The sequence below is a fragment of the Patiria miniata genome, unplaced genomic scaffold, assembly GCF_015706575.1.
Source record: "Patiria miniata isolate m_02_andy unplaced genomic scaffold, ASM1570657v1 HiC_scaffold_25, whole genome shotgun sequence".
Classification (NCBI taxonomy): Eukaryota; Metazoa; Echinodermata; class Asteroidea; order Valvatida; family Asterinidae; genus Patiria; species Patiria miniata.
Genome location: NW_024037064.1, coordinates 9,767,408 through 9,793,281, shown reverse-complemented (window position 1 = coordinate 9,793,281; position 25,874 = coordinate 9,767,408). Strand labels below are relative to the sequence as shown.

The following is a 25,874-nucleotide window of genomic DNA, read 5'->3' as shown; positions in this document are numbered from 1 at the left end:
GATTTGCGTTTTCACGAAGAGCCACATATAATATCTATATCTTTGTAACATTTTCAGCTGCGCGCGCGTACTCACTCGCGCCTATGGAAATACACATTGAACAGAAAGGGCCAATATGTCGGAAACCTGAATTTGCGTTTTCACGAAGAGCCACTACTAATTAATTTTCACTAATTAACTGCTGAATTAAGTCTTATTACTGGGTTCATGTAAATATTCAGCTCACACAGAATAGTGTGATGGTTTCCTTGCTTCACAAAGTTGTTGCAAAGTGGTATTTTTTGCAGTTTTAAAATATGAGAAACTTCATTTGCGATTATCTCGAAAACACTTTTTCTTCAAAATCGACATATGTGGCTCTTCGTGAAAACGGTGACGACTTGGTGTAGCACATTCTCCTGGTCTGCAAATAATGACAATACGTCACGATGACGTAATAGAAATTGATTTTAAAATAGTTTTAGCACCTTCCACGGTAGTGCATGTAGCTTCTGTTGACACGTGATTTTTTTTATAAAGACTATATATAAACCTACACTGTGAACAAAAAAAAGGAAAAATACATGTTTTGAATATCCCCATATTCCCCTTCCTTTCGGCAAAAAATGGCAAGAAAAAAATCTCATCGGCAAAAAAAACTGCACAGTGTTATAAGTGAAGGTCGAATCGTTACTGTAGGCCCTATATGCCACATTTCAGCACTTTAACATAGTTTGGATGAATTTCTATGTAACCATTATTTAGGTAGAGGGAGTTTATTTCCTGGATATCGACCCGGGGTAGTCTGAACTACAGTATATACAATAAATATTGATGTGTGCAATGGTAAGAATAGTTTATGGCGGTTACAGATATAACAGGCATGCAACTGGGAAATCACAAAAAAAGAGGAAATTCAAATTTTCCCCCGACTTTGTACAGTGTTTTTCTATTTTCAATGGCACACATGGGAAGTAAAAAAAGAGGAAATCAGCTGATCCGAGGAAAAGTTGCATACCTGATATAATCATCTTTTCGGCAAGGCAAAGCCTAGGAAATTAACATACCATCTAACACCGAATTAAATTATTCTTTATGTTGCACAAAATGTTTAATACGGAATTATTTGTTTTATACAGCGCCTGAATAAATTCTTGAATCTGATTATGTGGTAGTATGACAGTACAATGGAACTACTATTTACCGTGGAATGGAACTTCTATTTTTGCGATGAAACCGGGCCATGTGTTAACTTGGGATCAATCATTTTAATGCCACGTGAACAACGACCTACCAATCAGATGACAGGGTTTTATTCAGATATATTGATTTATTCAGATTTATTCAGTATAGTGTTAATTAATGACTTATCAAAGTCTTCACATATGAATTATTTATATAACATACATCATTTTAAAGGCTTAATTTTCAAATTGTTTCAATGCATGTTGGTGTCCCGAATACTTTACTTCAGTTTTTATTTTGCCAATTATTAAGATTATTCCAGAGCTGATTTGGTATTCATGCGCTTTTCCATACTCATAAACAAAAACTATAAATGTGAAATTACATGTCTGATTACAGCGTCACAGCAACATGGTGAATTATCTTTATCGAGTACCAGTCAGCCACTGCAAGCTGCCCGTCTGATGTGAGTGTGATTCCCAAAGGGGCATGCAGACCCTGTGCGATGCACTTGAGAAAGCCACCTTGAGGGTCATAGTGGTGGATATGACGCGTGCTAGGACCATTTTCCATTGCAACATAGATACCTGAGCTATCAGTGTACACACCGTTGCAGTATTGTACTGGTTCATCATTCATGGTGGGTTTGATAGTGCGTCGTGTAGTGCCATTGCCATCAGCCACATCCACTGCCTGCGATTTATCACTGATGACAATTCTATCGTTGCTGTCATCAACAGCTAGAAAGTAAGGTTTAATCTTGACTGGTATGGTGCGTAGGAGCTCACCATCAGTGGGGCTGTGCTCAGTCAACACCATTCTCCTGGCATCACCCACTACGATGGTATCGTCATTCTTGACTGCCACAGAGTGGAGGTCAACTGCGGTCTTATCGACCTCGTCACTCGGCGGCACCGTTGGGAACTCATATGCCAGCGTGTTGTTGCTGTTGAACACCTTCACATGGGATGCGCCTTCCTCAACAACCACCAAACGATCGCCGGCGCGGGTAGCTGCGATGCCGAGTGGACCTGTATGAGTCACGATGTAAAAACAAACAATAGCTGTCAAAGTTCTATTTGGATTGGAACTTAATTTTTTTTTAAATCAACATTGAAATCTGAAAGAGTGATAATTATGATTCGCGTTTGTTAAGTTACAAGCGCAGAATGGTCGGACCGCATCTATTTCATATGTGATAAGCTTTGCAACAATAATCAACTGAAAATGCATTAACACCTTTTCAACCTGCAACAAGAGGGCGCTCTAACATTTTATGCATCACCGGTAGTTTTTTTTTCTTCTAAAGTACAACCTAGCCAGATCCAAAAGCAAGTTCACATCTTTTTCCACTTTCAAATTATAACGCACTTCCGGTTTGTACCAGAAGGAAGGGTCTCGTGAATTTGCACGTAATATCAAAAATAAAGACGCTTGATTATTCTATCAATTCCTGTAAAATCAGATATCTCACAGTTGATTATATATATTGATTTTCAAGGATTAAATCTAGAAACCTTTGATGCTTGTAATCTGACTCGATGACGTCATCGTGACGTCATTCCCAGAAATCTCAAGAGCTATTTAAACTGTGCTATTTGAAGCAAAACTCTGGATTGCAATTGTTTAACCCTAAAGGGGCCGGGTTATTTTGACCATCCCTCAGCGGGGGGGGGGGGGGGGATTCGCCCCCCCCCCCCCCCCCCCCCCCGCCTAAGATCTTGGCGATCGAGTGACGAAAAATTTTGAAACTCGGCACATGCATAGAGCAACTCTTCCTAAACATATCCAAGAAATTTCATGACTATAGGTCAAAGGGTTTTGGAATTATGGCTAATTAATTATTCATATGTACGAATGGCAATTCTGCTCTGTGTACACGACGTACATGTATATGCGAAAATTCAGTTTTCACGGCGCGTAGCGCTGGAAATTTTTTTCGCTACGCGGCAACCCTTGGTCCGATTTTTATGTTTTTGGTATCAAAAGATGCGCAAAGCTCGAGGCTAAAAAGCCATAACAGCTCTGGTCGCGAAAAAATTTTTTTAGGAGCTATCTCACGGAAAATGTCACGGATTCCGCCCCCCGGCCCCTTTAGGGTTAAGGTTTGCAGATCTTTTCATTGTATTTAACTTCCGGTCTGATGACGTCATAATTTGTTCGTACACAGGTCCTGCTTGCATAAAGGTCATCATATATATTCAGTTTGAAGCGATTACCGCAAACGTCGCCGGACAGCAACTGAAAATTCATTTTAAACATTTTTGAACTTGCCGCTAAAGGGGGCGCTCTAACATTTTATGACGTGATCGGTATTTTTTTGTAAAGTACCACATTAAGAGACTAAACATCGTTGAAACTTGAAAGCAAGTTCACATCTTTTTCCACTTTCAAATGATAGGGCACTTCTGGTTTGGACTGGAAGGAAGAGTCACGTGATTTGAAGATAAAATGAAGATCCTGGATTATTCTATCAAACCCCGTAAAAGTCAAGTTTAGGTCTCTCACGGTTGATTTGATATTGATGTTCAAGATTAAATCTAGAAATCTTTAATTGCTTGTAATTTGACACCCGATGACATCATCACGACGTCACAGTAACAAGCACCACTGATTGAGATGAGGGTCGATTCATGCTGAAAGTTACAAGTTCATACCATAAACGATTTCGGAGATAACCCACAGATAGTAATTGTCCGAAAAAAAGAAGGAAAGAAACAAGGAAGATTTATCAGAACAATTCTCAACAGATGTTGTGCCCGACCACTCAAATACACACTGTCAAAAGCTTAAACATGCTTAAGCATGTTTAAGCTTTTCTGTTTATATATGCCCCAGATTGTGAGGCACGAAATGTTATTCAAAGATTTATCTTTCAGTTGAATAATGGTAAAAATTAAAAAAATCCTGATGACAACAATTGAAAACGTGAACCAGCGTATTGTATATTTTCAGTTTGTATATACATTTTGCACGATAATTAATCAATTCCAAACTATTAAATGCATTTTCTATGTAACTACCAAATGCATTTTTCTTGAACTTTCCATGTTTGGCACCAAAAAAAAAGCGAACCAAATCAATGACGTTAAATTTCCAGTTGGGTTGTTCACTTTACTATGCATTTACATATTGATTACGTAATCAATAGCAAGGTATTCCATAAAACATCTTTTGTTTCAAAACAGTTTCATTAGATTTTCATCTGTATTCATGTTTTTATTTTGTATTGAAAATTGAAAACAAACCGATAATTAATGAGATGTGATGATTTTTTTTATGTACATTGTAATATGTAATTCTGCAGATTGCACGGTAATTTAGACTTACATCCTTGCATTGGGATCATGCTTTTCTGGTCGCCATCGATACTGCAGATCACAACTCGTTTGTTGCAGTAGTCAGTCACTGCAATCTCATCAGGTTGACGAGCAGCAATCCCCCAAGCCCCATCAAACTCTCCTGGACCGCTTCCGATTCTACCAAACTCCCGATCGCAGCACAGCTTCCACTCAACTTCCACCACCACCTCACCCAGACTGATGCCACCAACACCCTCACTCTGCTTGAACTTCAGAAATGCAAGCCTGTTGTCAACTCTAGGCATTCTCTGATCTGCCAACAATTTCAAGTCTTTGCTGATTGTGGGATAGAGTGAGAGAAAGTCACTATCCGATGCAGTCCTTGTCACCTCTCTTGCTGTGTCTAGTGAATACTGAAATCTCTCCGCAGCCAAGCCCATATTTTTCTCACATTCGTCGAGTTTTTGTTCACGATCTGTTTGGATGTTTTTGATGTCATTAAGGATGCGATTTTCTTGAGCCGTTACCTCTGCTCGTATCTCAGCTGCTCTGTCCTGCACTTCTGTCCTGACCCTCTTAACTGTGACACCCAAATCTTCTTTTATTCTTGAGACTTCCTCTTGTGATTTTTTCAGTTCCTTCATTTCGTATCCAAGTGGAGAAAACAGTTCAGCTAACGACTGTTTGTAGGTCGATGCGGCTTGATTTCTGTCAATGTACGAGTGTTCTGGCTTGCAGTGGTCAATGACAGTACAATCTCGGCAGATCAACACTTCACATGTCATACAAAAGAACCTTGTCACTTCGCCTTCATGTTTCGGACATTTGGGATGTTGTTTCAGGTTTTCTTTTGTCAGTTTCACCTTTCCTTCACAAATGTCCTCCAAAGTAGCTATTGTGTGGCTCGATGTAGTAGCAATTCTTTTGTGTGAACTATGACAACGTGAGCAGATATTCTGTGCACAGTCCAGACACCGACGTGTTGCCTCATTGCCATCATCACATGTCTCACAGAGCAGCTTTGTGCCACCCGAACACACCAACTTTTCCTGCAGTTCCAATTCCTCTACCAGACCAATCAGATGAAAGTTTGTTTTAAGACCCTGCACCCCAACCTCAGGAAGTTCCGTCTCCTGTCGACACACCGGGCAAGGAATCGCTGTAGCACCCTGGTGCTTCGTGCTGCAGTATTTCAGCAGACATTGCTCACAAAAGCTATGCAGGCATTCCAGTATCTTGGGCTGTTGATATCTCCCTTGACAGATGCTGCACTCAAGATGATGTCTGATGATCTTCTCTAGTGCTGAACTTACTGCACGCCCAGTCGCCATTTCTGTCTAATAAATGTGAAGAAAAATATTTTATTTAAACATAAGAGTGATACAAATGCATCATTCGCACGTTTCCTTATATGGGGAGGGCCCAATAGTAATTGACAAGATGTCTTTTTGTATTCAATAGAATTGACGTGTGCAGGGCTCTCAAGATGTGAACTAAAAAGAAACAAGTGCAAAATCACACCCTTATCCATAAACTGCACCTCTTCAATCTATCACATATTTCATTTTATCTATGATCCTTCCTTGGATTTGTGATATTGTTCGTTAATCTGGGAAGGCAGAAATCTGAAAGTGACTCTATCATCTAATGTTGCACTTTATCATAATATGTCAAATTTCTGAATGCAAAACATCAATATACATGTACAAAGTTAAAGTTGTAAGATGCTCCATTGTGGCCCATGAATATTTTTTCCTGGACATCCTTCGTATTTAGAGCCACACAGCAATGCAAATATAGTAATTATCATGGACAGATATGGATACTCCAATCTTTCGCATTGTATTTTTTGAGATAACATCATAACATGACATGGTTTCGTCTTTATCGTTTTATTTTCATCTCCATTATCATCTCCATTATCATGATAGCCGTCATTCGTTTTTAAAACATGTTAAAAAAATAATAACAAAAAGTGTGCTGTACTTGTACGTTAAATCTATAGTCCTCTGCATCGAGCAATGCCATTAGCATTACTCGATATATTAACAGCCATACATGTACATCAACTAACAAGTACATGGAGTACATGTACATGTACATACATGAACGTGGTATTACAACGTAAAAAATGCCTCATCAGAATTTCACAACAAAATGCTTGTCCAAGATTTAAGGAAGACAAAGATTATTGTGCTCACATTTATCCGACGTTCCCGGTTTGGATGGCAAAATGATATTGTTGAGTCGAAAGGAGCGAATCTTTAGGTTGGTTAATTTTCAGGCTCCAAGCACTCAACGCGGAAGTAGAAGTCGAAGTGAAATGTAATATGAAGAGCGCCTCCAAGTGACAGCACGGCAATTTTTCCTATGCATGGTACAGTAGATAGATTGTGTTCGTGACCATGGAGGTAGGAAACACGTGACCATCTGTTCGAAACTTTTACTTACTCTGAATCTGGACCAAAAAAAATGCATCTAAAATTAATAAATAACAAAATAAACCAATACCGAGGGCTTTTATCAAGCGTCATCGCCAGTGCATTCGAATGTATTTTCAAGTTGTCTGCCCAACTCTCTCTTATGTAACCGTTGAGGGGGTAATTGTTTGATTCTCGACTGCTGGACTATCTACAGGGATGGCCTTTTTTGTTTGGCAGTGCACTCCTATTTTCCCATCTCTTTTAAAAAAAGAAGCTGCATTTAGATAGGTATATATATTTGTAATTTTCATTTTACATTTTTTTTTTTTGTATTAAAAAAAACAAAAACAATTCTCCATGCATTCATTGTTTTTGAAGGGGGGGGGGGAGGCGGGGGGGGGGGGCGTGGGGATGCATGGATGTGCTGGGGAGGTTTCGAAATTAGATATTATGTATTAGATATAATGCATTAGATATAATGTATACATATTTTTAATTTCCATTTTACATTTTTTGAATTTTTAAATTCATTCATTGTTTTTTGAAGGGGCGGGCGTGGGGATGGATGGGTTGGGGAGGTTTTGAAAGTACCTACGTCCATTAAAAAACCAACACTTCCTATTGAGGATGTCTAAATGAGCCTGATTCCTGATGTGAGGGCAGTATAGGATCCGGAGAAGCTTCCATTTTCTTTTTCATTTTTCTTTAAAGTTACCGCCGCTCATTGCCGGAAATGGGATATCTGAGCCCCTTCTACTCTTTTATCTTCATTTTTTATAACTTCTAAACTGCATTAATTGCCGCATTTTCCCAATATAATTGTGGCGGAAAACATGCACATCTCATATGAATCACGGATGTTTTAAAGATTGATTCTCCGAGTCATTCTCTATGAAAAGTCTATTTGCGATGAATGCACACAAAAAAAAAACAAAGAAAAGTGATATCCCCATGCAACCATGCAGTTGCCTTTGACTTTTATTTAATTCACTGTTTGCAGAGTTCGAGACTGACCATCTGGCAAGTGGCTGTATGATGCCCTCTCTTGGATTAAAGCTCATAGAAAATTGACTTGTCAGTTCTTATTATTGTGTAGAATTTAGATATCTCATCATCATTCCGATTCAATTTGCTTGCAAGTTGTTTGTTTTATGTTGCCACATCTAGGGCAGAACGTGGACAGAGATTCGGAGGTGATTCACACTCACAATTGCAAATGTACAATTGAAACCCGGCCAGTGCTTTTAATAACTTTCTTTTCGAAATTGCAAGAAGACCCTCCACATTTGATGCTTTTCAGGAGAAACTTATGTTCACTTGTTTCGTAGTTACGTATCACCATCTTGTCTGACGTCCAAATTGCTTCATTTATTCAAAACTAAAAGACTGTTTGGCAAGTTTGAGATTTTGCCGTTGCATATTGCTTTTGTTTTGTTTTGGTTTTGCCAGCAGCAACTTCTTAATTGGCTCATGTTTTTCCATGAACTATATCAGGTTCATAATTAATATAACACAACACGTATTGTTAAGGGATGGACATGACAACAAATACAGAATTAAAATGTAAAATCAAACTTTCAACCTGCTTCCAGAAATGTTAATGTATCTTTTTCATTTTTTTGACCACCCATCTAGTGTTTTTACTTTCCACGCAGTCCATGGCTCCTCCTTCTACAGCAAATACAATTAGGGCGCGGTGCTGTCATAACTGTTTCGTATTGTTTAATCTGCAATTACCTAAATTCTTTGTAATTTCAAACTGTTTTCACAAAGAGTGTATTTCCTGCTAATCAGTTAAACACAGAAAATGCAGAAATACAAAAATGACCTGTGAAAATTTAAAAGAGTTGATCGCTCAGAGACACACAGCATTATTCCACACCATTCAAAGGGACCGTTTTCATTAGAATATAATAAAAAATATTACATGAAAAAAATATCTTTTAACTTTCCCTCACGTTTAAACACGTTTTTGTTGCTCGAAATGGACTCGATTCGAGTTGAACATAGTCCGAATCAGTCACTAGTCAAGTCTAACTCAAACCGAGTCCAAAAGGCAATTAACGAGTCTGATGCCAGTCACGAGTCAAACAAAAAATAAACAAATAAACTGACTCGAGTCCTCCAAAATATACCCGCCTGAATTTCCTGAGGGGGGGGGGGGGGGGGTGATAATTCAAATTACGTTTGCTGAATAATTACTCCTTAACTTATTATGGGACAACTTTTCCCCATTTTCAATTAAATAAAATTTTACTGCCAAAAATACACAAAATAAATTCAATTAGATACAAAAAAACGCTTCTTTGCCATTTAAAAACTCCCCCATCAAATTCAAATACAGTCTCAATAACAGGACTATTTAATAAGGAATCGAAATGTAAAGTGTCATTAAAAAAATGTCCAAACAATTAGAGTGTTGTCTGCTAAATGAGTTACGCCTACCTCCTGTAAGTCATTTAAAAAGTTGAACAAAACAAACAGTTAGCACATCATTGATTAGTGTAAAGAAATCCCCACTTTATTGAAAATAAGCAAGTTTTTTTAGCTAAAATATACAGACAAACAAGTACAGTGTAGTGTATTGTAGACGAGTGTACAGTACTCGAGTGCGCGGTCGATCTTTTGGACTTCGTTCAATTGGCACTCAAGGGTATTTATTATTATCTTCTCGTGTCAGGCTTGTGTGACTCCTTTTGTTTGCACAAAGTCAATTGCATTCGCGTACTGGTATCGTGAAGTCCTGTGTATCGGCCTTACACATGCACACATGCAAAGTACAAGCCTGCATACAAAACATGCACCACAGTTTAATAAGCTATAGCTGTAGCATTTAATTGCTCTAAAACACTGTTTTTCTTTCCAATTGGGAACTTTGTCATGAAATACCTAGCTAGGACAGTGAAAACATTCCTATTGGCCAAGAACCGATCACGTTGCTTCAATTTAACCTTTCGATAAAAATCAGGTTAGCATCTTACGTATATTTCAGTATTCACTTTTTACATACTTTATCTCATGAAATCTATATGAACTAAAATCTTGTCAAAACATATCGTTGATGTCGAGAATATACTTTAATGTTTAATTGGACTTTTGGTTAAAAGATATACAACAATTCTCGTAACTTCTGTTCATGATAAGGAGTGTTACATGTGTGTTGGCGACAATGCAAATATCAAAACAGGAGCTAAAACTTCCCTAGGCCGTTTTTGTCACTGTAGGATTTCGTCTATATGATTATCATGAGTCGTAATTATCACATGATTTGTTTTCATGTAATGTTTTTGATCAAGTTTCTTAAAATATACCAACCCATTCATTGAAGTAGCTGAAATCAACTAATAAAACTACATTGTAAGTTTTGAAATGAGCCAAGTCAAATCAACACAAAATGATCATATGTCGTAAAATTGTGTATTTACAGGCAGGTTAACAGCAATTAAACAAAATATCTCTGACAGAACAATCAAACTTAATTTTCAATTTGACTCTACTTGAAATATTTAAACATTTTTTAAATATTTTGTCGAGATTTTTTGGGAAATGTGTCCAATTTGTTTGGACAGTTAAAAGAAATGTAGTTTGTATCTTGATCATTGAGTCAAAAATTTACCAGCACTGTTTTTTTTTCTTTTCAGTTGAAAGCTAATCCTTGTCATAAAGTCCTTAGGAAAGCTTATACATTCCTATTGGTTAATAACCTATCACGCGGGTTTAATTGAAACCCTGTAACAAATTGGGCCATCTCACTTTCGGTATTCAATATTTACACACTGAGTCGCACGTAACTAAAATGTACTCACAACATCACATGATTTGTTTTCATGTAACGTTTTTGATCAAGTTTCTTCTTGAATTTAAGCTTCTTAAAACATATCAACCCATTCACTGAAGCAGCTGAAATACACTAAAAAATGTAAGATTTGAAATGAGCAAAATCAAATCAACAGAGAACAATTACATTTCGAGAAATTGAGTATTTACAGGCAGGTTAACAATCAACAATCAACTCTAATTTTGAAATTGACTCTACTTGACAAATTTAAACATTTTTTGTTTATATTTCCTCAAGATTTTTTGGGAAAATGTGTCCAATTTTCTTGGACAATTAGAAATGTAGTTGATAATTGAGTTAAAAAAATTCCCAACACTGTTTTTTTTTTAATTGAAAGCTAATCCTTGTCATAAAGTCCTTGGGAAAGCTTATACCTTCCTTTTGGTCAATAACCCATCACGTGGGTTTTATCATGTTTATAGGGTTTTATATGAAACCCTGTAACAAATCTGGCCATCTCACTTTCGGTATTCAATATTTACAAACTGAGTCTCGTGTAACCTAAAATGTTCTCGCAACATATTATCGTAGATGTCGAGAAAATAGTTGTGTCAGTTATTACATCAAACATTTCCCGTGACTTCTTTACAGTACATAATAACCTGAAGGTTATGCTGGTTTTAAGTAAAGAAACAAAACAAATAGGAGCTAGCTCACATGATTAACATCATGAGTTGTAATAATCACTGTATTTGTTTCCTTGGAATGCTTTTTTTTATTCAACTTTCTTCTCGAATTTCAATTTCTCTACATAACTCAACCCATTGAGGCAACTGAAACCAACTAATAAAACCTTGTTTTGAAATAAGCGAAGTCAAAATCAGCATAGGATGATTAATTTTTTTCTAAACTGCGTATACATTTTTTTACAGGCAGGTTAAATACAAATTACAATATGTTTTTAACAGAACGATCAACCTTAGCTCTACAAGTGTCGCAATTTCTTGGCAAAGGCTTCTATCTGCTGTTGTAAGATGAACGTTTGCCAGAACTATTGTGGTGTAGGCCTGCTAGGCTTGGCTTTCGGGCCGAATTAATTTTTGTTATTGTCTTTCTGGAGTTTCTGTTTAAAGCTATAGTCCATCATTTGTAATTAGTGCATTTTGTTCGTTTGAAGCAACAAAAGTGTTCAAAATCTAATGAAGGATACTGAGCAACTAACCTGATGAAGTTTCAGCTAAGCTTCAGCTGTCCATTCCGAGAAAAGCAGCATTCTAAGATCTCAATTTCAAATCAAAAGTTACTGAATCATGTTTTGAATTGTTTTGAATTGCAGCTATACGCGGCGTCGCGCACTTATCCGACGAATTATAACAACCGCGCGCGTGTGTGCGTCGTTCCAATACTTGTGCGCACTGCGCTGAATAACAAAACGAACTACTAATTTAAATTTTCCTACGGTGCTTCTTAAGAATCACCGTTGGAAATGCCTTCTTCGTTGATTACTTCAAAATGACAGCTTCCCAGAAAGAATAATTTCACAGGGAGTTTAGTTCCCTTACTATCTTTCAACCAAGTTTGTTTTTCAACAGTAATTACGCCAGTTACTTTTCGGATGGCTGCAAATGATGGACTATAGCTTTAAATAGTCTCTCACAGTTGGCCAATGAGTGTATATTGTGCACATAATTTTGCCAATGGGCTACAATTTGTATTCATATCACATTGACACCCTCAGTTGTCGGAACCAGTATATTGTTTGTTGAAAAACGAAATACATCTAACGTAACAGAGAAATTGATATTGAAAACAAAACTGTAATCGTGGTATTTCAAGTTTTCTCTTGAATAGCGTTTTACTTTATTTATCCTTATAGTACTTGAGCGGAGGATGAATGTTAATATACATGAATGAAAAACCTTCTTTGCCTTTAGGTTTTTCCTAATTTGATTTTTAAACGCTTTTTAAAAATCATCACCGGATTTGATTCAATTTTTACTTTTTTTATTTTATATTTTTTCTTTTGAATGAACTGAAAAGGTGACTTATTATAATTATACTTGATGACATTTTGACAAGATATCTTCAACCGCCCACTTTTGAGGACAAAATCGACCGATTGATCAGAAAGTCAAAATAATACAGGCAACACATGTACATGTAATCCAATACCGTATACTTTTTTTGTATAATACGTGGTGTATCAATATTCTAAAACTTTTAATTCATTGTTGTGATAGGACCACTCTTTACTTTTTCTATCAACATTCCTCAAATGATGCGAAATTGACATGACTGATTACAATGTTGTATCACACCTGGTGATACACTTTGACTGAGGTCCAGTCAGCCACTGCCAGCTGCCCACCAGATGTGAATGTGATACCCCGCGGGTTGTGCAGACCCTGTGCGATGCACTGGAGGAAGCCACCTTGAGGGTCGTAGTGGTGGATATGACCCGTGTTGGCACCGTTTTGCATTGCAACATAGATACCTGAGCTATCAGTGCATACACCGTTGCAGAATTCCACTGGTTGACCATTGATGGTGGGTTTGATAGTGCGTTTTGTAGTACCATTGCCACCGGCAATATCCACTGTCTGTGATGAAAGGCCACTTATTATAACTCGATCATTGCTGTCAAAAGCCAGAAAATAAGGTTTAATCTTGACTGGTATGGTATGAAGGAGCTCACCATCAGTGGGGCTGTGCACTGTCAATACCATCCTCGCCACATCTCCCACTGCAATGGTACCATCATTCTTGACAGCTACGCTCTGGAGGTCAACCGTGGTCTTACCGACCTCACTCGGCGGCACCGTTGGGAACTCGTATGCCAGCGTGTTGTCGCTGTTGAACACCTTTACATGGGATGCTCCTTCCTCAACAACCACCAAACGATTGTCGCTGCGTGTAGCTGCGATGCCACATGGACCTGTAGGGGGCACGATGTAAAAACAAACAATAATGGTCAATTTCTATCTGAATTGCAAATTATAAAAATATCAAAAATGAATTGGAGTGATTATTAATGTGTCCCTGGCCAAAAAATATACATTGTCAAATATACATTTACATTTGTACGTGTACATGTTAGGGATATCACTGTGTCTTAAGGTATCCTGTACATATTGATGTTTAAGCCTTTCGATAATTGCCTGTTGTATCTTTCAGTGGGATAATAGGAAAAAAAACTAAAAGACTCCTGACAACAGTTGAGAAATTAACCAGTGAACCAGTGCATCAGGAAAACTTATATTTCTTTCATTTTAAATGGATTTTCCTTGAACTTTCATCCTTTGAAAAAAATGTCACGAAACGAACAAACAAAATTCATGAAAAAACAAGAGCAAACTAATTAAAAATGCGTGGGGACAGGGCAAAAAAACCAATATCAAACATGAGGTTTGATTTACAGTAGTGTTTGTTCAATTTCTGAAAAAAAATAGCAAGGAAATTTAATGTTTGACATGGACGATGTATTTACATGTATATTTAAAAATCTCCATGTTAAGAAAACCAATGTATTCACTAACACATGTTTCGCATGAAATTTCCTGTGATTTAGTTCGATCAGATCTCTTGAGGTAAATTAAAAACAGATAATGGGGAAAGAAATACATGTACGCGTGTATAATTTGAGAGATTGCAATGCACGGTTATAAAAACTTACGTCCTTGCATCGGGATCGTGCTTTTCTGGTTGCCATCGATGCTGCAAATCACAACTCGGTTTTTCCAGTAGTCAGTCACTGCAATCTCATCAGGTTGACGAGCAGCTATGCCCCAAGCCCCATTAAACATTCGTCGACCGCTTCCCTGTCTACCAAACTCCCGAGACAGCTCCCATTTGCCTTCCGTCACCACCTGACCCAGACTGATGCCACCAACACCCTCACTCTGCTTGAACTTCAGAAATGCAAGCCTGTTGTCAACTCTAGGCACACTCTGATCTGCCAACAATTTCAAATCTTTACTGATTGTGGCATAGAGTGAGAGAAAGTCACTATCTGATGCAGTCTTTGTCACCTCTCTAGCTGTGTCAAGTGAATACTGAAATCTCTCCACTGCCAAGCTCATAGTTTTCTCATATTCGTCCAGTTTTTGTCCACGATCTGTTTGGATGTTTTTAATGTCGTCCAGGATGCGATTTTCTTGAGCTGTTACGTGTGCTCGTATCTCAGCTGCTCTGTCCTGCACTTCTGTCATGGCCCTCTTAACTGTGACACCCAAATCTTCTCTTATTTTTGAAACTCTCTCTCGTGATTTCTGGAGTTCCGTCAATGAGTTTTCAAGTGGAGAAAACAGTTCAGCCAATGACTGCTTGAAAACCGATGTGGCCTCATTTCTCTCAATATATGTGTGTTCTGGCATACGGTGGTTTATTACAGTACAATCTCGGCAGATCAAAGTTTCACACGTCTTACAGAAGAACCTTGTCACTTCGCCGTCATGTATTGGACATTTTGGATGTTGTCCTGGCTTCTCCTTTGTCACTTTTACCTTTCCCTCACGAATGTCTTCCAAAGCTGCTATCGTGTGGCTGGATGTAGCAGCGATTCGCAGCTGTGTACGTCGACAACGAGAGCAGATATTCTGTGCACAATCCAGACAGCGATGTGTTGCCTCATTATCATCATCACACGTCTCACACAGCAGCTTTGTGTCACCCGAACACACCAACTTTTCCTGCAGTTCAAACTCCTCGACCAGACCAATCAGATGGAAGTTTGTTTTCAGACCCTGCACCCCAACCTCAGGAAGTTTCGTCTCTTGCCGACACACGGGGCAAGGGATCACCGTAGAGCCTTCGTGCTTCGTGCTGCAGTATTTCAGCAGACATTGCTCACAAAAGCTATGCAGGCATTCCAGTATCTTGGGCTGTTGGTATCTCTCTTGGCATATGCTGCACTCAAGATGATGTCTGCTGATCGACTCTAGTGCTGAACTTACTGCAGGTCCAGTCGCCATTTCTGTCTAATAAATGTGAAGAAAAATAGTTTATTTAAAACATAAAAGTGATACAAATTTGCACCATTCGCATGCTTCCCTATATGGGTAGGGACCAATAGTAATTGGCAGGATGTGTTTTTGTATAAAATGAAACGATGTGTACATGTGCAGGGCTCTCAAGATGTGAATTAAAAAGAAACAATTAAGTGCAAATCAAACCCTTATCCATAAACTGCACCTCCTCTTCAAGCTATCACATATTCTATTTTATCTGTGATGCTTCCTTGGATTTGTGATATTGTTGGTTAATCTGGGAAGGAAGAAATGTGAAAAGTGACTTTATCACCCAATATTGCACTTTATCATTATGTCAACTTTCTGAATGCAAAACATCAATAAATGTGCAAATATAGTATTTATCATGGACAGATAGATATGGATACTCCAATATGTTGCATTATGTTTTCTGAGATAACATGACATGGTTTGCTCTTTATCGTTTTATTTTCATCTCCATTCACATGATTTACAAGCTGTCATTTGTTTTTAAATATGTTAAAATAATAACAAAAAAGTGTGCTGTACTTGTACGTCAAATCTATAGTCCTTTGCATCGAGCAGTGCCATTATCATTACTCGATATATTAACAGCCATAAAGGTACATGTAACAAGTACATGGAGTACATACATGAACGTGGTATTACAACATGTACATTTAGTCACATACGTAAATGCCTCATCAGAATTTCACAACAAAATGCTTCTCCAGGATTTAAGGAAGACAAAGATTATTGTGCTCACATTTATCCAACGTTCCCGGTTTGGATGATTATGATGTTTCTGTTGAGTCGAAAGAAGCAAATCTTTCGGTTGGTTACTTTTCAGGCTCGAAGAAGCAATCAACGCGGAAGTAGAACTACATGTACGTAAGTCGACGTGAAATGTACATCATATGAAGAGCGCCTCCAAGGGACAGCACGGCAATTTTTCCTGCGCTTCTGGTTGTGTGAGTGGCTTCCTGAATGGTTCAGATACTACAGATAGATTGTGTTCGTGATCAGCTGTTTGAACATTTTACTCGCTCTGACTCTGGACAAAAACTGAATCTAAAATGACTTAAGAATAATAATATCGAGGGCGTCATCAAGCGCCATCGGCAGTGCATTCAAATGTCTTTTTCAAGTTGTCTGCCCAACCTGCCCAACTCTCCCTGTGTAACCGTTGAGGGGGTAATTTGCACGGGTTTTATCATTGCGCATGTTTCCTTGTTTATCAAAACAAGTGATGACCTTTTTGTTTTGCAGTGCACTCCTATTTTCCCATCTCATTAAAAAAAAAGTTGCATTAAATAGGTATATATATTTTTAATTTCCATTTTACATTTTTTTTTGTATTTAAAAAAACCCAAAATCTCCATGCATTCATTATTTTTTGAAGGGGCGGGGCGTGGGGATGGATGGGTTCAACGGGGGAGGTTTTGAAAGTACCTACGGCCTTTGAAAAACAAACACTTCCTATTGAGGATGTCTAAATGAGCCTGATTCCTGATGTGAGGGCGGTATAGGATCCCGAGAAGCTTCCATTTTCTTTTTCATTTTTCTTAAAAGTTACCGCCGCTCATTGCCGGAAATGGGATAGCGGCCCCTTTTACTTTTTTTCTTCATTTTTTATAACTTCTAAACTGCATTAATTGCCGCATCTTTCCCAATATAATTGTGTTGGAAAACATGCAAATCTCATATGAATCACGGATGTTTTAAAGATTGATTCTCCGAGTCATTCTCTATGAAAAGTCTATTTGCGATGAATGCACACAAAAAAAAGAAAGAAAAGTGATATCCCCTTGAAACCATGCAGTTGCCTTTGACTTTTATTCAATTCACTGTTTGCAGAGTTTGAGACTGACCATCTGGCAAGTGGCTGTATGATGCCCTCTCTTGGATTAAAGCTCATAGAAAATTGACTTGTCAGTTCTTATTATTGTGCAGAATTTGGATATCTCATCATCATTCAAATTCAGTTTGTTTGCAACTTGATTGTTATATGTTGCCACATCTAGGGCAGAATGTGGACGGAGATTCGGAGGTGATTCACACTCACCATTGCAAATGTACAATTGAAACCCGGCCAGTGATTTTAATAACTTTATTTTCGAAATTGCAAGAAGACCCTCCACATTTGCTGCTTTTGAGGAGAAACCGATGTTCACTTGTTTCGTAGTTACGTATCACACCAATCCTGTCTGACGTCCAAATTGCTTCATTTATTCAAAACTGAAAGACTGTTTGGCAAGTTTGAGATTTTGCCGTTGCATATTGCTTTTGTTTTGTTTTGGTCTTGCCAGAAGCAACTTCTTGACTCATCTTTTTCCATGTACTATATGATCAGCTAGGCTCATATTAATATAACACTACACGTATTGTTCAGGGATCGACATGGCATCGAATACAGAATCAAAATGTAAAATCAAACTTTTAACCTGATTCCAGAAATGTTAATGTATCTTTTATCATTTTTTGACCACTCATCTAGTGTTTTTACTTTCCACGCAGTCCATGGCTCCTCCTTGTACAGCAAATACAAGTAGGGCGCGGTGCTGTCATAACTGTTTCGTATTGTTTAATCTGCAATTACCTAAATTCTTTGTAATTTCAAACTGTGTTCCCAAAGAGTGTATTTCCTGCTAATCGGTTAAACACAGAAAATGCAGAAATACAAAAATGACCTGTCAAAATTCAAACGAGGTGAAGCGTCAGAGACACACAGCATTATTCCACACCATTCAAAGGGGCCGATTTCATTAGAATATGAAGAATTTTTTTTTTTAAAGTACATTAACAAATTCATTTAATTTTTCCCTCACGTTTCAACACGTTTTTGTTTTTGGAAATGGACTCGATTCGAGTTGAACATAGTCCGAATCAGTCACTAGCCGAGTCTGACTCAAACCGAGTCCAAAAGGCAACGAGTCTGATGCCAGTCACGAGTCAAACAAAAAATAAACAAATAAACTGACTCGAGTCCTCCAAAATATACCCGCCTGAATCACCTGAAGAGGGGGGGGGGGGTTGATAATTCAAATTACGTTTGCTGAATAATTACTCCTAAACTTATAATGCGACAACTTTTCCTCCCATTCCCTATTTTAAATTGAATAAATTCGTATTGCCAAAAATACACAGAATAAATTCAATTAGATAAAAAAACCTCGCTTCTTTGCCATTTAAAAACTCCCCCATCAAATTCAAATACAGTCTCAATAGCAGAACTATTTAATTAGGAATCGAAATGTTAAGTGTCATTAAAAAATGTCCAAACAATTAGAGTGTTGTCTGCTTAATGAGTAACGCCTACCTCCTGTATGTCATTTAAAAAGTTGAACAAAACAAACAGTTAGCACATCATTGATAAGTGTAAAGAAATCCCCGCTTTATTGAAAATAAACAATTTTTTTTTAGCCAAAATATACAGACAAACAAGTACAGTGTAGTGCATTGTAGACGAGTGTATGGTACTCGAGTGCGCGGTCGATCTTTTGGACTTCGTTCAATTGGCACTCCATGGTATTTATTAGTATCTTCCCGTGTCAGGCTTGTGTGACTCCTTCTGTTTGCACAAAGTTAATTGTATTCGCGTACTGGTATCGTGAAGCCCTGTGTATCGGCCTTACACATGCACAAATGCAAAGTACAAGCCTGCATACAAAACATGCACCACAGTTTAATAAGCTATAGCTGTAGCATTTATTTGTTTTAAACACGCTGTTTTTCTTTCCAATTGGAAACTTTGTCATGAAATACCTAGCTAGGACAGTGAAAACATTCCTATTGGCCAAGAACCGATCACGTTGCTTGAATTTAACCCTTTGTAAAAAAAATCAGGTTAGCATCTTACGTATATTTCAGTATTCACTATTTACATACTTTATCTCATGAAATCTATATGAACTAAAATCTTCTCAAAACATATCGATGATGTCGAGAATATACATTAATGTATTGGACTTTTGGTTAAAAGATACAACAATTCTCGAAACTTCTGTTCATGATAACTCGAGTGTTACGTGCATGTTAGTGACAATGCAAATATGAACACAAGAGCTACAACTTCCCTAAGCCGTTTTTTGTCACTGTAGGATTTCGTCTATGTGATTATCATGAGTCGTAATTATCACATGATTTGTTTTCATCTAATGTTTTGATCAAGTTTCTTAAAATATACCAACCCATTCAACGAAGCAGCTGAAATCAACTTATAAAACTAAGTTTTAAAATGAGCTAAGTCAAATCAACAGAGAATTATCCCATTTGGAGAAATTGTGCATTTACAGGCAGGTTTACAGCAATTAAAAATGTCTCGGACAGATTAATCAACTAAATTAATTTTGAATTTGACTCTCCTTGACATATTAAAACAGTTTTTAAATTATCTCGAGATTTTTTTGGAAATTGTGTCAAATTTTCTTGGACAGTTGAAGGAAATGTACACAAATATGTAGTATGTATCTTGATAATTGAGTTAAAAATTTACCAACATTTTTTTCTTCTTTTGAATTAAAAGCTAATCCTTGTCATAAAATCCTTAGGAAAGCTTATACATTCCTATTGGTCAAGCACCCATCACGTGGGTTTAATTGAAACCCTGTAACAAATCGGGCCTACTCACTTTCAGTATTCAATATTTACAAACTGAGTAGCATGTAATCTAAAATGCACTCACAACATATAATCGTAGATGTCGAGAAAATTCTAAATATATAATGGAACTGTCAGTTATTACATCAAACATTTCTCGTGACTTCTTTACAGTACATAATAACCTGAAGGTTATGCTGGTTTTAATTAAAGAAACAAAACAATGTTTCGTTTCATAGGAGCTAGCTCACATGATTAACATCATGAGTTGTAATAATCACTGCATTTGTTTTCCATGGAATGTTTTTTTTTATTCCACTTTCTTCCCGAATTTCAATTTCTCTACATAGCTCAACCCATTGAGGCAACTGAAACCAACTAATAAAACCTTGTTTTGAAATAAGCGAAGTCAAAATCAGCATAGGACGATTATATTTCTTAAACTGCGTATTTACAGGCGGGTTAAATATAAATTACAATATGTTTTTAACAGAACGATCAAGCTTAGCTCTACAAGTGTCGCAATTTCTTGGCAAAGGCTTCTATCTGCTGTTGTAAGATGAAAGTTTGCCAGAACTATTGTGATGTAGGCCTGCTATGCTTTCGGGCCGAATTCATTTTTGTTGTTGTCTCTCTTGAGTTTCATTGTTTATTTAGTCTCTCACAGTTGGTCAATGAGCGTATATTGTGCACATAATTTTGCCAATGGGCTACAATTTGTATTCATATCACATTGACACCCTCGGTTGTCAGAACCAGTGTGTTGTTTGTTGAAAACGAAATACATCTAACGTATCAGAAAAATTGATATTGAAACAAAACTGTAATCGTGATATTTCAAGTTTTCTCTCTAATAGCGTTTTAATTTGTTGAGCCTTATATTACTTGAACTGATGAGGATGAATGTTAATATACATGAATGAAAAAACTTCTTTGCCTTTAGGTTTTTCCTAATTTGATTCTTAAACGCTTTTTACAAATTATCACCGGATTTGATTCAATGTTCGCTTTTTTTCTTTTCTTTTGTTTCTTTTGAATGAACTGAAAAGGTGACTCATTATAATTATACTTGATGAAATTAAGACAACCGCCCACTTTTGTGGACAAAATCGACCGATTGATCAGAAAGTCAAAATAATAAAGGTAACACATGTAATCCAATACGTACACGTTTTTTGTATAATACGTGGTGTATCAATATTCTAAAACTTTTAATTCATTGATGTGATAGGACCGCTCTTTACTTTTTCTATCAACATTCCTCAAATGATGCGAAATTGACATGACTGATTACAATGTTGTATCACACCTGGCGATACATTTTGACTGAGTACCAGTCAGCCACTGCCAGCTGCCCATCAGATGTGAATGTGATACCCTGTGGGTAGTGCAGACCCTGTGCGATGCACTGGAGGAAGCCACCTTGAGGGTCATAGTGGTGGATATGACCGGTGTTGCCACCATTACACATTGCAACATAGATACCTGAGCTATCAGTGCATACACCGTTGCAGTGTTCCACTGGTTGACCATTGATGGTGGGTTTGATGGTGCTTTTTGTAGTACCATTGCCATCGGCAATATTCACTGTCTGTGATGAAAGGCCACGTATTATAACTCGATCATTGCTGTCAAAAGCCAGAAAATAAGGTTTAATCTTGACTGGTATGGTATGAAGGAGCTCACCATCAGTGGGGCTGTGCACTGTCAATACCATCCTCGCCACATCTCCCACTGCAATGGTAAAATCATTCTTGACAGCTACGCTCCGGAGGTCAACCGCGGTCTTACCAACCTCACTCGGCGGCACCGTTGGGAACTTGTATGCCAGCGTGTTGTCGCTGTTGAACACCTTCACATGGGATGTGGCTTCCTCAACAACCACCAAACGATTGTCGCTGCGTGTAGCTGCGATGCCGCGTGGATCTGTAGGAGAAGCAATGTAAGGACAAACGGAATTACTTAATTTCGATTTGGATTGCAAAATTAAAAAACAAAAGAAAAGGGCATTCTGTCAAAATGGCATATCGTGTCAAGGTTATGAGTATTCAAGGTTATGAGGCGTCGGACTTATGAGTATTGTACATGCTTGAGAAATTACCAGGTAGTTTGGATGTTTATGATTGTCTTTATATCATTGCCCCATTACAAGGCACAAATGATTGTTCCTCATTAAAACTATCTTCCAGTTAAAGGATGGAAAATATAAAACACATTCATGACAACAATACAGAACGTATTAATCGAATTTCAGGAATACCGACTTTTTATGCACATTTTCTTTCATCAACCATTTTTATCAACTCTACCAATTCAAACGCCTTTTGCATGATCTTTCCATCTTTTGCACAGAACTTGAAAAAACAAAGCGAACCAAATATAAAAACTATTAGAGCCAAAACTAAAACCACAGTCGAAACTCCCCACCAATATCAACAATCAATGAGTTTTAAAAGAAAAAAAAGTGGGAAAAAAGAATTTTGACATGAACGATGTATTGATGTTCAAAACATATCCACATTATGAAAGCCAACGTCAATAACATTTTGCATCAAATTTGCTGTGTTTCCGTTTCTGATCTCGTAGGGAAAATTAAAAACAGTGACAGGCAACAAAAACTGTACGTGTGCACAATTCGGGAGATCGCAATACTATGCACGATAATTTAAACTTACATCCTTCCATTGGGATCGTGCTTTTCTGCTTCCCATCGATGCTGCAGATCACAACTCGTTTGTTCAAGCAGTCAGTCACTGCAATCTCATCAGGTTGACGAGCAGCAATGTCCCAAGCCACATTGAACTCTCCTGGACCGCTTCCCTGTCTACCAAACTCCCGACACAGCTCCCATTTGCCTTCCACCACCACCTCACCTAGACTGATGCCACCAACACCCTGACTCTGCTTGAACTTCAGAAAAGCGAGCCTGTTGTCAACTTTAGGCATACTCTGACCTGCCAACAATATCAAATCTTTGCTGATTGTTGGATAGAGTGAGAGGAAGTCACTATCCGATGCAGTCCTTGTCACCTCTTTAGCCGTATCGAGTGAATACTGAAATCTCTCCGCTGCCAAGCCCATAGTTTTCTCACATTCGTCCAGTTTTTGTTCACGATCTGTTTGGATGTTTTTGATGTCCTCAAGCATATGATTTTCTTGCGCCGTTACCTCTGCTCGTATCTCAGCTGCTCTGTCCTGCACTTCTGCCATGACTTTCTTAACTGTGACACCTAAATCTTCTTTCATTCTTGAGACTTTCTCTCGTGACTCCTGGAGTTTGGTCATTGAGTTTTCAAGTGGAGAAAACAGTTCAGCTAAAGATTGCTTGTACGTTGATGTGGCCAGATTTCTGTCAATGTACGAGTGTTCTGGCATACGATGGTCAATGACAGTACAATCTCGGCAGATCAACACCTCACATGTCTTGCAAAAGAACCGTGTCACTTCGCCCTCGTGGATTGGACATTTTGAATGTTGTTGATGCTTTGATTTGATTTGATAAGATGAAGCTTTACCTTTACGAATGTCATCTAAGCTACTTATAACGTGAACTGATAACTGAGCAAACTTCATGTGAAATTTTGTACATTTGGAGCACATGTTTTTGCAGCAGTCCATGCAGTGATCCGTTGCCTCACTTTCTTCCTCACAGACTTCACACAGCAGCTGCTTGCTGCCAGAACACACCACCTTCTCGTGAAGTTTGAACTCCTCAACCAGACCATTCAAATAAAAGTTTGTTTTCAGACCCTGCACCCCAACCTCAGGAAGTTTCGTCTCTTGCCGACACACAGGGCAAGGAATCGCTTCAGATCCTTTGTGCTTCGTGCTGCAATATTTCAGAAGACATTGTTCGCAAAAGCTATGTAGGCATTCCAATATCTTGGGCTGTTGGTATCTCTCTTGGCAGATGCTGCATTCAAGATGATGTCTGCTGATCGTCTCTAGAGCTGAACTTACTGCAGATCCGGTCGCCATTTTGGTCTAATAAATGTGAAGAAACGTATTTTGTTAAAAAAATAAGAATGATAAAAATGTATCATGACTTTATCATTCACATGTCTTCTCATATGGGTAGGGACCAATAGTAATTGGCAGGATGTGCTTTGTATTTAAAACGAATCGACAGGTACAGGACTCTCAAGATGTGAATTAACAAGTCCAAATCACACCCATTATCCATAACTGTACATCCTCTTAAAAATATCACATCTTTTATTTTATCTGTGATGCTTCCTTGACATTTTTAGATGTGGGTTCATGCGGGAAGGTAGAGAAATCTGGAATGGACTTTAATCATCTAATGTTGAAATTCATCATTCGTGTCCAGTTTCTGAATGCAATCTACATGTATCAGTTTACATGTACTTGTGGTACGTTGAGTTGTAAGATGCTCCATAGCTGTCCTATAAAATATGTGTCTCAAATACTGACCTTCCTTGGGTATTGAGAGCACAAAGCATTATGGCCTTATGTACATGCTACATTTCCTGAAAAGGACATTCACTATGGAAGCTGCTTGGTTAATAACCAGAAGAAAAAAAGCGAATCTCGTACATCATGCACTTTACAGGGGAAATTGTGAATGCTGACGACACTTAAAAAAAACCCAAAAAAAAACCACACACACACACACACTCACAATTATCATTTTTGCAGTGTAAAATATTGTTATTTCAGAACAAGTTAAAGAAGGCACTTTTGGTGTTCATCATATGGAAAGTGAAAATCACACGTCATACGGGGTAACATGTCGTGGTTTTCTCTTTATGTTTACGTTCTTCTACAAGCTGTCATTCGTTTACAGAAAAGGAGGTGGATTTAAAACTTATTTTGGAAGAGGATTTCCTTAAGTATCTGATACTAATTTATTAATTTCCTCACACCGTGGCTGCACCGGCTTTCTTTTAGCGTACGCTAGTTTGCCGGAGGAATTTGAGACGACCTCTGCTAAATTATTGTATTACTAAAAGAAAACGCCGCCGCCCAAATATTCACAGCCTTCTAAAAAGGATAAAGCAATAGCCAGGACCAGGTAGCATATACATGAGCGCAGACACTCTAATAAAATGTGTCATGTAATTATGCCAATTGAAATATCGATATTATGTAGTCATGGTAGCTTAGGACACCTCTTATTATTATTTACAAGTTGTGTTCATAAATCAAAACCCTGGACTCTTTCCACAAAATTAAGCTAGCTGATATTCAACATGGTATCTTAGCGAACTATTATTTGAGATGATTCCGAACACATAAAGTGACCTTTCCTGCTTGTATCATAGCCAAATGTTCAGGTTTTAATAATTAAGCCCTAAAACATAAAAGGGTCTTTTCTTTCTCTTATATTGAACGGGCCAGTGCTGAAGTTTCGCTTGCACTGGTACTTTGCAGCGGGTACTGCCATTAGTGACAGCTAGAGCAAGCACAGTGCAATGAACTGCTGTAAGTAAGCCACTGAGCCCAACATATTTACAGTAACCAAAAACATCATACACAGTATTGAGACTCCCACATTTTTGAACAAAACAATAACATGAACAAGAAAGGAAATGGGTTGACTCCGGTACGAGTTGAATCGGGTACGAGTTGACCCCAAATCACAATAAACATGCCTAAC

At 37.9% G+C, this 25,874-nt stretch overlaps 3 protein-coding genes across 3 annotated transcripts; all 3 read right to left on the bottom strand.

Moving 5' to 3' along the window:
- Positions 1–1,279: 1,279 nt before the first annotated feature.
- Positions 1,280–6,784, bottom strand: LOC119733418 (tripartite motif-containing protein 72-like). The gene is made up of 3 exons (XM_038206994.1): positions 6,668–6,784; positions 4,495–5,803; positions 1,280–2,195 (listed from the first exon to the last, which is right to left on the bottom strand). Exons 2-3 carry the CDS (start codon positions 5,795–5,797, stop codon positions 1,558–1,560), a joined length of 1,941 nt encoding a protein of 646 aa, XP_038062922.1. The 5' UTR covers positions 5,798–5,803; positions 6,668–6,784; the 3' UTR covers positions 1,280–1,557.
- A 5,561-nt stretch (positions 6,785–12,345) lies between these two features.
- LOC119733394 (E3 ubiquitin-protein ligase TRIM56-like) lies at positions 12,346–16,535 on the bottom strand. The gene is made up of 3 exons (XM_038206974.1): positions 16,422–16,535; positions 14,341–15,643; positions 12,346–13,602 (listed from the first exon to the last, which is right to left on the bottom strand). The coding sequence occupies exons 2-3, from the start codon at positions 15,635–15,637 to the stop codon at positions 12,980–12,982; spliced, it is 1,920 nt and encodes a 639-aa protein (XP_038062902.1). The 5' UTR covers positions 15,638–15,643; positions 16,422–16,535; the 3' UTR covers positions 12,346–12,979.
- Positions 16,536–19,919: 3,384 nt separating this feature from the next.
- Positions 19,920–24,055, bottom strand: LOC119733393. Its single transcript, XM_038206973.1, has 2 exons — positions 22,930–24,055; positions 19,920–22,180 (listed from the first exon to the last, which is right to left on the bottom strand). The coding sequence occupies exons 1-2, from the start codon at positions 23,870–23,872 to the stop codon at positions 21,558–21,560; spliced, it is 1,566 nt and encodes a 521-aa protein (XP_038062901.1). The 5' UTR covers positions 23,873–24,055; the 3' UTR covers positions 19,920–21,557.
- Positions 24,056–25,874: the final 1,819 nt, after the last annotated feature.